Here is a 13,041-nt window from a genome sequence, read left to right as displayed (position 1 = left end):
TAAAATTCTACAGCAAACAGAGCAATTTTTCCTCACTGGGAGGAAAGGGCATACATGATTTAAGGCTACAGCAAAGATATGAGCATCTGTTGAGGTTGCTGAGTCAAGGATCGACTTGATACTCTGTTGGCAGTAATTCATGTAGTAGAAAAATAATCATAACAGGAAACCCCTGGATAAAGAGCCTGGAGTGGGAGTATCACAAAGGTATCAGAGACTGACCAGGCTTAGGGAGAAAATCCTTCCAGTCAGAAATCCTCAAGCCTGTACTCCAGAAGCCTTGTTACAGCCTGGTTTGGCAGGCCAGGAGAGAGAACTACATCCCCGCACCTAAAATATTCTCTTCTCAGCCTCCCACTGACCTGGGAGGAAGCTCCCCTCTTAGGTGAGTGAAATGTTACTAACTGACCCTATGATCTTGGTCTTGGACAACTCATTTCCCCTCTCTCTTTCCTCAGTTGGCTCACCTATAGAATGAGGGAACTGTACTAGATCAGCAGTTTTTTAACCTTGAGTGCATGAACTTGTTTTTAAAGTTATTTTGATAAGTGAAACAATTTATTATAAGATACTGAAACTAGAAAGGACCGCAAAGAATTAATCTAATAACTCTATTTCAGTATAATTGGTTTCTTTTGTAACCCTATGTATTTTATTTTTATGCATTTAAATAAATATTATGAAAAGGGATCAATAACACACAAAAGAGGTTAAGAATCCATGGGTTAGATAATCTCTCTAAGCTCTCTTCTGGTTTCAATATCTTATGATAAATTGCTTCAGTTTAAAAATGATCTTAATTTTGGAAGAATGGAACCATAGGAGAAGTCACAGTTCAACGAGAAAGGAAGAGGGTAGAAATGGAAGTGGGACACTATTAACTAAGTTCAAGGGAAGTACTGTAGGAAACAAGTATTGTATATTGTGGCTGACATTTTTTTCTAAGTTAAGAATGTATGTTAAGCCTATTGTAAATCAACTTTTCATGCGAGTGATATACCTCTTAAGACAAAAGCAACCTGCAAGTAATAAGGCTTAAAAATGTTTTCAGAAGTTAAATGCATAAAAAGAGAGATGTAATTAGGAAGATTTACTGAGGGGTGTGTGTATGTGTGTGTGTGTGTGTGTGTGTGTGTGTGTGTGTGTGTGTGTGTGTATGTGTGTGTGTGTAAGTGTAAGGGAGAGAGGAAGGACAGTGGGCTTCTGTTTTCTTTGCACAAGTCTGTTAAGCTAGAATTGAGGTGAGAAAGTATATGGATGAGTAATTTCCTGAGCTTAAAGGTTAAAATGTTCATATCTATAATTCTCAGGGAATTGTAACATATCCACCACCATCTCTCACTATTCAAAGTGGACAAATTCTAAACCAAGAAGTGCCAAACAATCCACTCTGTCAAATTCTACCTTAATGAAAAAAATTAAGAAAAAAAATCTACCTTAAAGAAAAAAAAAACCAAACCCATTCTTGACTTAAATCTGGAGATGAAAGAATTTGTCATTAATATACACATGGGCATGAGTTCCTTACAGAGATAATCTACATACCAATTTCTTTTTTGGGCCAAATTTCTAAGAGAAAATGCATCTTTTTCTGTACCCCAAAAATGCTTAGTTAAGGCATCTCTGTGCACTGTTGTTTCCTTAAACGAGGACAATGGAGCTTTCTGGCAGGAAGCCATAATTCCTACTCCTCTCTTCTGGTAATCTGTTCCTAAATAGCGTCTAAAACTTTACTTGTGTCTTTCTTTGGCACAGAGTACCATCCAGAAGTGGTAGACATCTGAAAAGGCATATAGCATTGACCCAAAACACTCAGCCTTTTTTTTTCCTTTTCCTGGTAACATTACATTTAACAATGCCTTTGGGTCAGAAGTAATGTGAAAATGTCACTGGTACTATTTTAAATGTGATGGTAAATCTAATTAGACTTAGTTTGGATTAAAAAAAGAGTAAGACGAATGATATAAATTATCTGAACCTCTAGAAGCCCTTATTTAAAATAATTTCTTCCCTTTTCATTTTATGATAAAATACAGCCTTGGTGAAGGGCTTCAGAAACATTCTTGCAAAGGATCAGTTGAAAGGACTGAACTGTTTAGCCTAGAGAAGTATTTGAAAGGTTGTCATATGGAAGTGGGATCAGACTTATTCTAGGTCCCACAGGGCAGGACTAGTAACACTGGGTAGAAACTGCAAAGAGGAAATTTCAGGCTTCATGGAAGGAAAAACTCCCTAATAACTAGTCTAGCCACCTAAACATGGAACGGACAGCCACAAAGGGTAATAGATTCTCCCTCAGAGGATGTCCTCAGGTAAAGGCTGGGAGGATAACTCGGTCAGGTATGCTGTAGAGGGAATTTTTGTTCAGGTACGGCCTGGAGTACAAAGTCTCTGAGATTCTGTGATTAAGTCTAACCTTAGATTATGAGATTTTAAAACACTATATGTATCACTTCCATCCGCGTTGTTTTATCAACATAAGGTGCGCTTACTTTTAAATATGCTCAATACATTGCAGTGACGGCAAAAAATGAGCATGCAAGCAAACACACTGATAAAGATTCTACCATTTTGTGGTACACACAAAAAAAGCTCCTCATTTTTATTCAATTTGTTCTCTTCCAGTTGAACTCCTGAGAAATCCTTAAGGATTTCTGGCAGCAGTACAACTGAATAGGCAGATTTCTTTTCTTACCACCGTGGACAAAGTAGCGTGACACTGCTAATTTAATAACTCAATTTCTACTCATGGCCCTAGGAACTGCTTATAATTTGAACATTACTTAATTATTTTTACCTTGATTTAATATTACTATCTCATATCACATTTTGCAATAGGAAGCTCCCCCTTAACCCTGCAAAAAGATCAACCAAATTGTGTTCCTTTGTTCATTTTACGGCAAAGAGATGTTTAAAATAAAATAAAGGCAGATGAAGGAGTGATTTTAATTTCTTTTTCTTTTTCCTTTAGTTGTTTACTCATACAGCAGAATGGCATGGATTTATCTACTAGATTAAATTCCTATGGCTCTTTTCCTCCACTATATTTCATAGCAGCCTAGAATTTTAAAGCTCCAAGTGAATTTAAAAGATAACCTGGTCCAAATTATTCATTTTATGCATGAGGAAACTGGATTACCGTGTTTTTGCCTTGCTTTGTATCCCTAGTGCTTAGCACAGGGCCTGAAACAGAGCACTTAAAAAAATGCTTGTTGACTAACTATCCTCTGATTTCAAAGATGACAAAGTCTTCAAGGTCATACAGTCAGTGGACTTGAATCTATGTCCAAGACTAGACTCTATGTGCAGAATCAGGACTAGAATCTATGTCTCCTGATCAGAGCTCTGTCAGCCACACTAGCCTATTGTTCTTTTGTTCTTGAAACACTGGTCCAGCCCCCAACCACCAAAATGAGTTAATTCTTTAAAATATTTAATGATAACTGAATGTTTTGTACAAATACACATTGTGGTTGAAAGATTGCAGACTGCAGCGCTCTGATCAGTGTGGTGATCCACCATGATTTTGGAAGACTAATGGTGAAGCAGTCCTCCTTTCAGCAAAGATATGGTAGCCTGGAGGTATGAAATAAGGCAGACATTTTTAGACATGGCTGATGATTTGTTTTGTCTGATTGAGGATGTCAGAAGAGAAGGCTCTGATGATGGCAGTGGTAGAAAATAACAGGGATTAAAAAAAGATTACCAATAAAACATGAAAAAAAATAAAGATTATGCCCCCTCTGCCTAAAGTAATGATTCTCATATCTAGTATTATGACTACCCAAGATACATTTGTAATCAGAGAACCTGGGTTCAAGGCTGCCTCCTGCGACTTCCTACCTATGTGTCTTTGGGTAATTTACTTAACCCCTTTCTGGGTCCCCGTTTCCTCACCTATGGGAGTGGGAGGAAAAAAGTGTTGGATTAGGTGATCTCCAAGGTCCTTTATAGCTCTAAACCTACGATGTTCTGATATCACATTTAAATGAAGTACAAGACATATGATTTTCTCAGTACCTATCCCCTATTGTACTGGATTTAATTACAAATCACTTAACTTCTCAAAGACTGTTTCCTCAACTGTAAAAAAAAAAAAGCAATGATTAAGCTTGAAGAGTTGTGAAGCTCAAATGAGAAAATGGATTGAAAATACTTTGCAAACTTTAAAACACTATATAAATACCTATTATTATTATGATTACCATCATCTCAGCTGGGTGTTGAATTCTCAAAAAAAAAAAAAGCAAGCAAAAAATAGTTTAATCGATGAGCTAAATTACCAAAACACAATGTAGTCAGAGAGGAGTTGATGGAGAACCTCTATCCTTGACCAAGAGAAATTATAGCTCTCAACACAGAAAATGATAGTTATACCCACTACCTTATTGGAAAGAGTGATGGATTAGTAGCTGGAGGACCTGAGATCAAATCTTCCTTCTGCTGCTTAATACCTATGTGATTTTGGGTATGTCATTTAACTTTTTTGGACCTCAGTTCCCTCAAATGTAAAATGAGGGTATTAGACTAGATGACTTCAGACATTCATCCCAACTCTAAATCTAAGTTTCTCCATGAAACTCTGACCAACAACTTCGGCTCACATTGTCTCTTCCTCAATTGTGTTCTATAAAGCACATTTTGGTACCTTTTTTAACATTGTTCTTTCATTGTTTTATATTCAATTCAGCTCAATAAGCATTTACTGAGTATCTCCTGCTGAACCACTATTTTCTTCTGTCTCTTTGAGGGCACGGAGAATACTGGATGCTTCTTTTGTGCTACCTTTTTTGTCGGACAGAATATGAGAAAATACAGGAAAAGGTCAATAGTACTAGGCACTACTACCAAATAGGTAAAGTGCTCCACACGCTTGCACTCACTGAGCAAACGATTTGATGGTTTTGACTTAGGTGAGTTTCTACAGCAATGATGGTGGACGTAAATCCGACAAATTTTCATTTGGATTAGAAAACTGGCATATGAAAAGAGTATTTTTGAATGTATGGTTAATTGTGTTTATCACGAAATTTCTAGTATACTGTACATAGGGTATGCACTAGTATAACGGACTTTATATGCATGTACACTTACCCAAGGACAAACTCTTCCTTTGGCTTTGGTCTTTTTAGCTTCTTACTCCCACTTGTTCCACACTGGGTAAATGACCAGTTTTCTTCATGCCAACACCCTTCATGATCAGAGGAGTTACCTTTTCCTGAGCTTCTTTTCCCTAGGGAAGCAAAACACAATAGGTTTCATGTTGCTGTCCTGGGGGTGGAAAAGCACTGTACCAACATCACAAATAATCCATGTGTTACTTCAGTTTAATGTAAACTACCCTGGATGTAAACATTTCAGATTCTTTAGTAAATGATCCATGCTATTCTACAACTAAAGGAATAAGTAATAAATTTATGTAGTATCTTATGAGTTTCTTTGTTATGTATATTGAGTGGTAAGGGAATGGAGGGATCATACTATGCCAAGAGTAGCTTCAGCAATAGCAACATTTTTCTTATTCGGGATTTTTAAACATGTGGGAATTACTTTGCTTTTAGCACTACTGTTTCTGGCTCTTTACAATTCTCCATAATAGTCCCAGGAGGCTATATACTTATTCCCTGGCACCCTGTTTCAAAGTCCATCATACTAATGAGGTCATGTTTTTCTCTTTCCATTCAAGCCTTTGACATATATCCTTCTTATCTATGTAAACAGAAGTGTTAAACGAAATTAGAACAACATTATACAAGATAAAAGATAGAACACAGTGCAATGCACATAGTAAGTGCTTAATACATTTGTTGATTGAATGAAAAAATGAAGATGCAATGTTACATAGACTATCTAGATTCATTCTACATAAAATGTTCGGGTTTTTTTTTTATTGTACTATTTCACTTGTAGCTTTGATTATGCCATAGAATGGTCCAACGTACATATTTTTGCTCAAAGAATTAGCAGTTATGGGTTACGATCCTGTCAAATAGACTGGCATAATACAATAAATTCTGTGGATCAGTTTTAATTATCTCCTACTCATTTAAAAAAATAACACTTATCTGGCTTTTTCCTTCATTTTATCATGCTCTACCTCATATTACAGTTATTTACTATCTATCTTAATTCTCTGCTTTCTTTTTCCCACTAGTTTGTAAGCTTCTTGAAGGCAGAGAGGGAGTCATTTTTTATCTGTTATCTCCTCCTTCACCTACAGCAAACCAAACATATAGTGATTAATACATGCTTTGTGAATTGAAAAAAAAAAAAAGAAAAAACAAAACCAAACCCTGAATTCAATTGAATTACTGTACCCAAAGAGTACTAAACTGAGCTTCAATCTTTCTAAGTTGCCAGTCTGTTATAATTTAAAGCTACTAGGGTCATTTGTACTCTGGAAACTGACAGCAGCCCGCAAATGAATGGAAAATGACACCAATCATGGAAAATGTATAATCGAAATAACCGTACCACTGCTGGCCAAGTGATAACTGGCTGCTGTTTCTTCCATTAGGTCTAAAGAAAAGACTCTGATGATCTTTTTTCACTCCCCACTTCAGCACAGCAGTAGTAACCTACCTCTGTCCACATTAGCTCGCAGGGATGTGAGCATGCCCTCTGACACCAGAGTTTTATAAAGAGCACCTTTGCAAGACCTCTCAGATTTCCTTGAGCCACAGATTTCTATCTTTCTATTACAGTCACTCTCCTCTGTTTTGACCTGCCCTGGCAAGCTCTGTGGTAGAACCTCCTCCGTTGGAGTCAATGGTTCTGCTCTTACACACTCTGGCACCTCTCCTGTAACCTCTTTGTTGGCAGTAATACTAATGAAATCCAGAGGTTTGGACTCTTTGGTGGTGTTTGACAGTTTCTCCTTTGACATCTTCTTATCTTTTGACTTCACTTTTTTCTTTGGTGACTTGGTATCCAGAATGGTTCCCTTCACACCTGAAGATGTGCGAACTTTTTTGCGAGGGGTTTCACCAAGTTTCTCGATGCCCCAGTCTCCTTTTGCAACTGCTTCAATAGTATATATAACACTCTCAATATCAGACTCTGAGGATTGCCTCTTTTTGCAGGTTTTCTTAGGAGTGGACTTTTCATTCCCATGTCGGTCCATTTTGTTCTTCTTCTTTTTCTTTTTTAGTTTCTCTGGTTTGCTTAACCCTAAGGTGTCTTCAATGATCACAGCTTCATGGGAATGGCATATGGGATCTTTTCTGCTGGGACCATCACTTGTGATTAGTTTACTACTTATGGAAGAAGAAGGATCAGTAAAGTGGCTACACTTTTTATCTTCCCTCAACTCCTCTTTTTTGACTCTTCACCATCTTCCTTCTTTCCCTCATTCATTTGGTCCACTTTAATCTCCTCAAAGTTTTTGACACTTGGGCAGTCTTTGACTATTTCTTCAGCTGGCTTTTCCAATTCTGTCTTCTTCTGCAACTTGTCTTCCTCTGATTTCTCCACTTTTATTTCCCTTTCTACTTTTCCCTTCTCAGATTCTTCTATGCTTCTCCCTTTCTGATTCTTTTGCTTTCATCACCTTTGAGTCTTCGACTTTTACTCCTTCTGATGCTAGGCACATCTAAAAAAAAAAAAAGTAAAACCAAAGGAAAAATTACTAACAATTTTTATTATCTATTTGTTAAAATTAATTTTATATGCTATAATAATAAGCCTTTTATAAAAATATCGTGATTGGATAAGTTAGTCTACTTCTCCCCAAAATATTTTAGTGATTTTCATCAACAATAGTTCATGGGTGCCATTATTCACCACGGACACCTGGTAGTACTAGGCACCTATAAGTTTTAGCAGCCAGCTTCAACCAGTTATTTCATTTGCCATGCTCTCCTTTGCTTCTCTGTTGGTAGAGTGGAAATAATGATAATATCTACCATCTCTCTGTGATCTCTGGAGTATTGTCTGCAAAGTGTTTTGGGTTTAAGGAAGAAAGCCATTACCATAGTTATTATTATTGATGAAAGTAGTTCAAAAGGTGCCAGGAACAAAATGAATGCAACTTAAGGGCAAACATTCTATTCTTTTTTCCAGCACCCAAATACCTTAGAACTCCAACTTAGAGATATTATCTCCAGCAAAAAAGATAGCAACTTGTTTTGTATACATTCTCACTAATCAAGCTGAAAATACCAATTAGAGGAAAATTGTACTACGGGAACTTTTGGCATCATTGACATTGTCTGGTTTGTATAGTGGCAACCTAGAGGAGACGGGCTCACTAAGCGGGCTGGTCACGATGATGAGGGCACAAAATGTCAGTAAATCAATTTAAAATAGGAATGAAAATATCTTTCATGGCAAGCTCTCAGATTTTGTAAAATGTATAAAACATACTTTTAAAAAATGGACAATCTACAAATTAGGAATGAGCTATTAGGCTAAATCTCTCCCTGCCTCTCCTATGCCTATAGGATTTTAAGTTTCACATTATCTTTGTGTCATTCATTCTCATGTTCATGTTCTCATTCTCTCTCTCTCTCTCTCTCTCTCTCTCTCTCTCTCTCTCTCTCTCTTCTCTCTCTCTCTCATCTTTCATTGGCTTCTCAACCTGTCTAAATTATGCTCAGTTCTCCCTTACCCTACCCACCCCCTCCTTCAAATTTAAATAAATATATAAATACATGAATAAATAGCTGTATTTTGACCCTGTTATCCCATTCCTCTTAATGCTCTCATCTCTCCTCTCTTTCACTAACTCCTAAATGGACTAGTCTAAATTTACTGCTTCTTTCCTCACTGTCAACTCACAACTCATCAACTTCCTGAAACTTTTCTCTTCATCATAAATGACCTGCTTACTGTCAGATCCAGTGGCTTCCCCCTCCCCATCCCCAAGCCTTAATTTCCTTTATCTTTATAGAGCATATTACTAAGAGTCTGCACTCTAACAATTTTTACTTTTGGTAGTTCCTCATCTCTCTCTTCTTCTTCAAACATGGGCCCTTTTAACTGTCTATATTTTCTCTTCTATCATTTATCTGCTTTCATGCTTTTAATTATCACCTCCACATAGATGATTCCCACATCTAATTGCTATCCCCAGTTTCTCACTGTATTCCACAGTATATTATTTCAGCCATGCTTTACAACTACAAGTGAGATTTCCACACCTACTTATCCTGTTGCCATCTCAAATTCACAGTCCAATACTGAACTCATTATCTTCTCCCTATAAGATGAGGAAACTGAGGCAAGTCACTTCTCCCAGCTTCTCTAATACTTTTGATGGGACCACCATCATCCCAGGCACATAAGCTCAAAACCAAGAAGATTTTTTGAATCTTCCTTCTGCCTAATCCCTTATCAGGGATCCCTAGTCCCTGGCAGGCTCACCAAAACTGCGATGGTTAATTAATAATAACTGAGGAAACAATCCAAGCAATATGATTTATTGGCAAAACACATAGAATAAAGGGTCAGTGGACTTCTCACTCAGTCCAAAGACCTCAAATACAGAATGAGACATATTTTTATGTATTAAAAACAGTAACATAAAACCAATTGATTATTGGAAAACAATTAACCAGGATATAAAATTAGCAATCTGTCTTCTAATTGGAGTAAACAATAGGGACTTTCCAAGTTGGGAGAAGATAAATAGTTTGGGGGCCTGTCTTTTCCCATTGAAAGTTGCTGATCCACTTGTAGTTATGAAACAATAGATAGCTTATACCATCTACTTTCCCATGGATAACTTGCAGAAAACCATCAAGATGGAGAATACCTGTGGCAGCAAGACATGGAGTGTTCATGAGATAGATTCTAACTGGTTCTCTTGACTGCCCTATCAACCCAATTCCATTTTGTAACTGGCCTTCACTCCATCTCATCAGTTCTCTCTTCCATTCCCACTCTAAAACAACCCATTTCAGGACCTTTTCACTACTTGTGTGGATTATTTTAGTAACTTCTTAGGCATCTAGGTAGTGTAGTAGACAGAATGCCAGATCTGGAGTTAGGAAGATTCATGTTTGTAAGTTCAAATCTGGCCTCTGATACCTACTAGCTGTGTGACCCTGGGCAAGTCACTTAACCTTGATGTTTGCCTCAGTTTCCTCATCTGTAAAATGATCTGGAGAAGGAAATGGCAAACCATTCCAGTGTCTTTGTCAAGAAAACCCCAAATGGGGTCACAAAGAGTTGGACAAGACTGAAAAATGACTGAACAACAAAAATATCTTCTTAACTGGCTTTCTGGTCTCCTTTCTCTTTCCTCTCTAATCTGTTCTCAAACTTGGAGGCAGTGTGGAGCAACAGAAAAATTAGGTTCTAATACTGTCTCTGCTACTGGTTTCAAAATAAATTGCAAAGTAGACAGATAGGTAGAAAGGAAACCAGGATTCACTAAGGAGGTCAAGTCACTTAATCCCAAGTGCCTCACCAAAAAGTGAAAAAAAAAAAAAAGGGTTCCAAAAGGCAAGAATTAAAAAAACATACATTCCAGGCATATGGGACAGGCTATACAAACAAGTATAGAGATAGCAATGGGCATGGCATGCTGAGTTTGGAGTACAGCTAACAGTCCCACAGCATGTAGTAGTGTGTGAAGGTGGGGTGGTATAAAACATGCTCAAAAAAGCAAGTTAGGCACTAGATTTTAGAGGGCCTAAAGACTAAAGGGTCTACATTTTATCCTAGAAAAAATAAAATGCCACTGAAGGTTTTGAAGGAAGGTTTTTGTTATGTGGTCAGAATTGTATGCTAGGGATGCTATTTTGGCCATTTTTCTTCCTTTTGAAATTTGATTCCTTTGTTTTTTTTATATCTCATTTATTTACTCTCTCTCCCCAATTTTGGAAACTTTATGGAGGACAGATTGAGAAAAGGATGGAAGCAGGGAGATCAATAAGGCAATTAAATGTCTCAGTAGATAGAGTGCTGGGCCTGGAATAAGGAAGACCTGAATTCTAATCCAGCTTCAGACACTTTAAGACCCTTGGCAAACCATTCAACCTCTGTCTGCCTCGGTTTCCTTCAACTGTAAAATGGGGATAATAATAACACCTACTTTTCAAGACAATTGTGAAGATCAAATTAAATAACACACCTAAAGTGTTTTGCAAAACCTAAAAGTACTATATAACTGCTAGCCATTATTGTTATTAAGGCCAGAGAGATAACGGTGCCAGATTATTATGAATCTTAAATGACAAGCAAAGAAAGGAGTTTGAACTTTATTCAGCCAGCAATAAGTAACCATTGAAGGATACTGAATAATTATATGACATGACTAAATCTGTGAATAAGGAAGATGAATTTGGAAGTGATATGGATCATGATTTGGCAAGCAGAGGCAAGATCTATTCTTAGGCTATTGTAAAAAGCCACATGAGTGGTAACAATGTGCTTCCCTAGGGTGGTATCAGTGGGAACAGACAGCAATGTGGTATAGTTTAAATAGCAATGGATTTGGAATAAGAGGATATGAAGTCAAACTGTTACCTACTTAATAGCTATGAGAACTTCAGGAAGTCACTGAAACTTTCATGGTCTTAGTTTCCTACTCTTTAAAATAAAGGGGCTTCTCAGACCAGACACTTGACACTTACTAGCTGTGTGAACCTGGGCAAGTCACTTAACCCCACTGCCTAGCTAAAAAAAAAAGAAAGAAAAAAGAAAAAAAAAGAATCACAGTAAAATAAAGGGGTTAGTTTGAAAAACTTAAGAACTCTGATCAACGCAATGACCACCCATTATGTCATAGTTATTTCACATACATTCTTTGACCCCACATTTGATGGGAAGCTCCTTGAGCCAAAGGTCTATTTCTTATTTCAAATTTGTATTCCCTAACACTAAGTACAGTGCCTTGTATACAGTTACTTTTAATAAACGCTTATTGTACTCTCTAATTCTTCAATGTATAACTTTTGTATACAGGGTTAAAGGAATATATATGCAACACATACATATATGCACATATTTATGTGTATAAACATATACATACATATACAAGTGTGTGTGTATATACATAAAATGACATGTTGTATATAGAATACTGACAAAAAGGTTTGGAAACACAGAACCTAAAAGAAACTTTCTGGTTTTCAACTATCATTTCTGAGATAGCCTTTCAATGCACAGTACAGAAAGCTCTTTACTGCAGAGGCAGTATTTATGAAATGTTGATTTTAACAGTAAGGCAATGACAGCTTGCATCCATTCAGGTGCATCTGAGCAAGTCCAATAGCACTTTGTAAACTTCAGACTCAGTTCAAATAATTCAAAATGATTATTTTCATCACTACTGAATTGTAGCCTAGGCTATGAATAAAGTGAAATAATGTAGACAGTCACATTGGGGATTTATTCTGGGAAACGGTATAATGTTGCCAGTGTGGGTAATTGGACAAAACACCAGATGTGGTTTAATATAATCATTTTGGGCTCTAAACACTTAAAAGCTTCTCACCACTGGATAACATTTAATAGTGAATGACAAAATGATGCTACTGTAAGCAAAACTGAAAAATCCAGTGAAATATTTGGAGAAAATGAAAATTAACTACCAATCAGAACTAAAAAAAAATCACTATTAATAAAGTCCAAAGAACCACAGAATGTTAAGAGTTTTAAGAAGTCTCTGAGATCAGTCAGACCTAACTGTCTCTCCTATTGTGGGAATATCTTTCTCCAATACCCCAGACAGTTTCCAAGGTTCTACTTGAAAGGGAACTTGATATTCTTTGATATGAAAAGTCTACTGCTGGACAGCTGTATTTGGCAAAAAATGCATTCTTTTATCAACCTGAAATCTACCTCATATACCTTCAGCCATTAGTCTTTAGGTTCTATTCTCTGGAGCTACAAGAAATAATACATTCCTTCCACATAGACCTTCAAATACTTGAAAAAAAAAACTTATGTTGTCCTTAAGTCTTATTTTCCCCAAGCTAAATATTTCCAGTTCTTTCAACAATTCTTCCTGTGCTATGATTTCTAGACCTCTCCCTCTCCACCTGATGGTCTGTTCATGAATGTTTTCTAGTTTGTCAGTACTCCTCTTAAAGG

The 13,041-nt window shown here is 36.8% G+C and overlaps 1 protein-coding gene and 1 long non-coding RNA gene across 2 annotated transcripts in view; one reads left to right on the top strand and one right to left on the bottom strand.

Moving 5' to 3' along the window:
• Window positions 1-13,041, bottom strand: part of BBX (BBX high mobility group box domain containing) — a 237,844-nt gene that overhangs the window by 37,105 nt on the left and 187,698 nt on the right. The window contains 4 exon segments of the mRNA XM_078146685.1: window positions 5,095-5,233; window positions 6,583-7,323; window positions 7,326-7,524; window positions 7,526-7,591. Of these exon segments, the coding sequence (XP_078002811.1) occupies window positions 5,095-5,233; window positions 6,583-7,323; window positions 7,326-7,524; window positions 7,526-7,591 (1,145 nt within the window).
• The window catches only part of LOC144454503 (uncharacterized), a 37,321-nt gene continuing 24,400 nt past the window's right edge, over window positions 121-13,041 (top strand). The window contains exon 1 of the long non-coding RNA XR_013482939.1: window positions 121-385. This is a non-coding gene — a long non-coding RNA (uncharacterized LOC144454503). The remainder of the gene's footprint in view (window positions 386-13,041) is intronic.

Source organism: Phascolarctos cinereus, unplaced genomic scaffold (genome assembly GCF_003287225.1).
Source record: "Phascolarctos cinereus isolate Bilbo 61053 unplaced genomic scaffold, phaCin_HiC Scaffold_726;HRSCAF=1367, whole genome shotgun sequence".
Taxonomy (NCBI): Eukaryota; Metazoa; Chordata; class Mammalia; order Diprotodontia; family Phascolarctidae; genus Phascolarctos; species Phascolarctos cinereus.
Note: the sequence above shows the minus strand (reverse complement) of the source record. Positions and strands in the feature narration are given on the sequence as shown.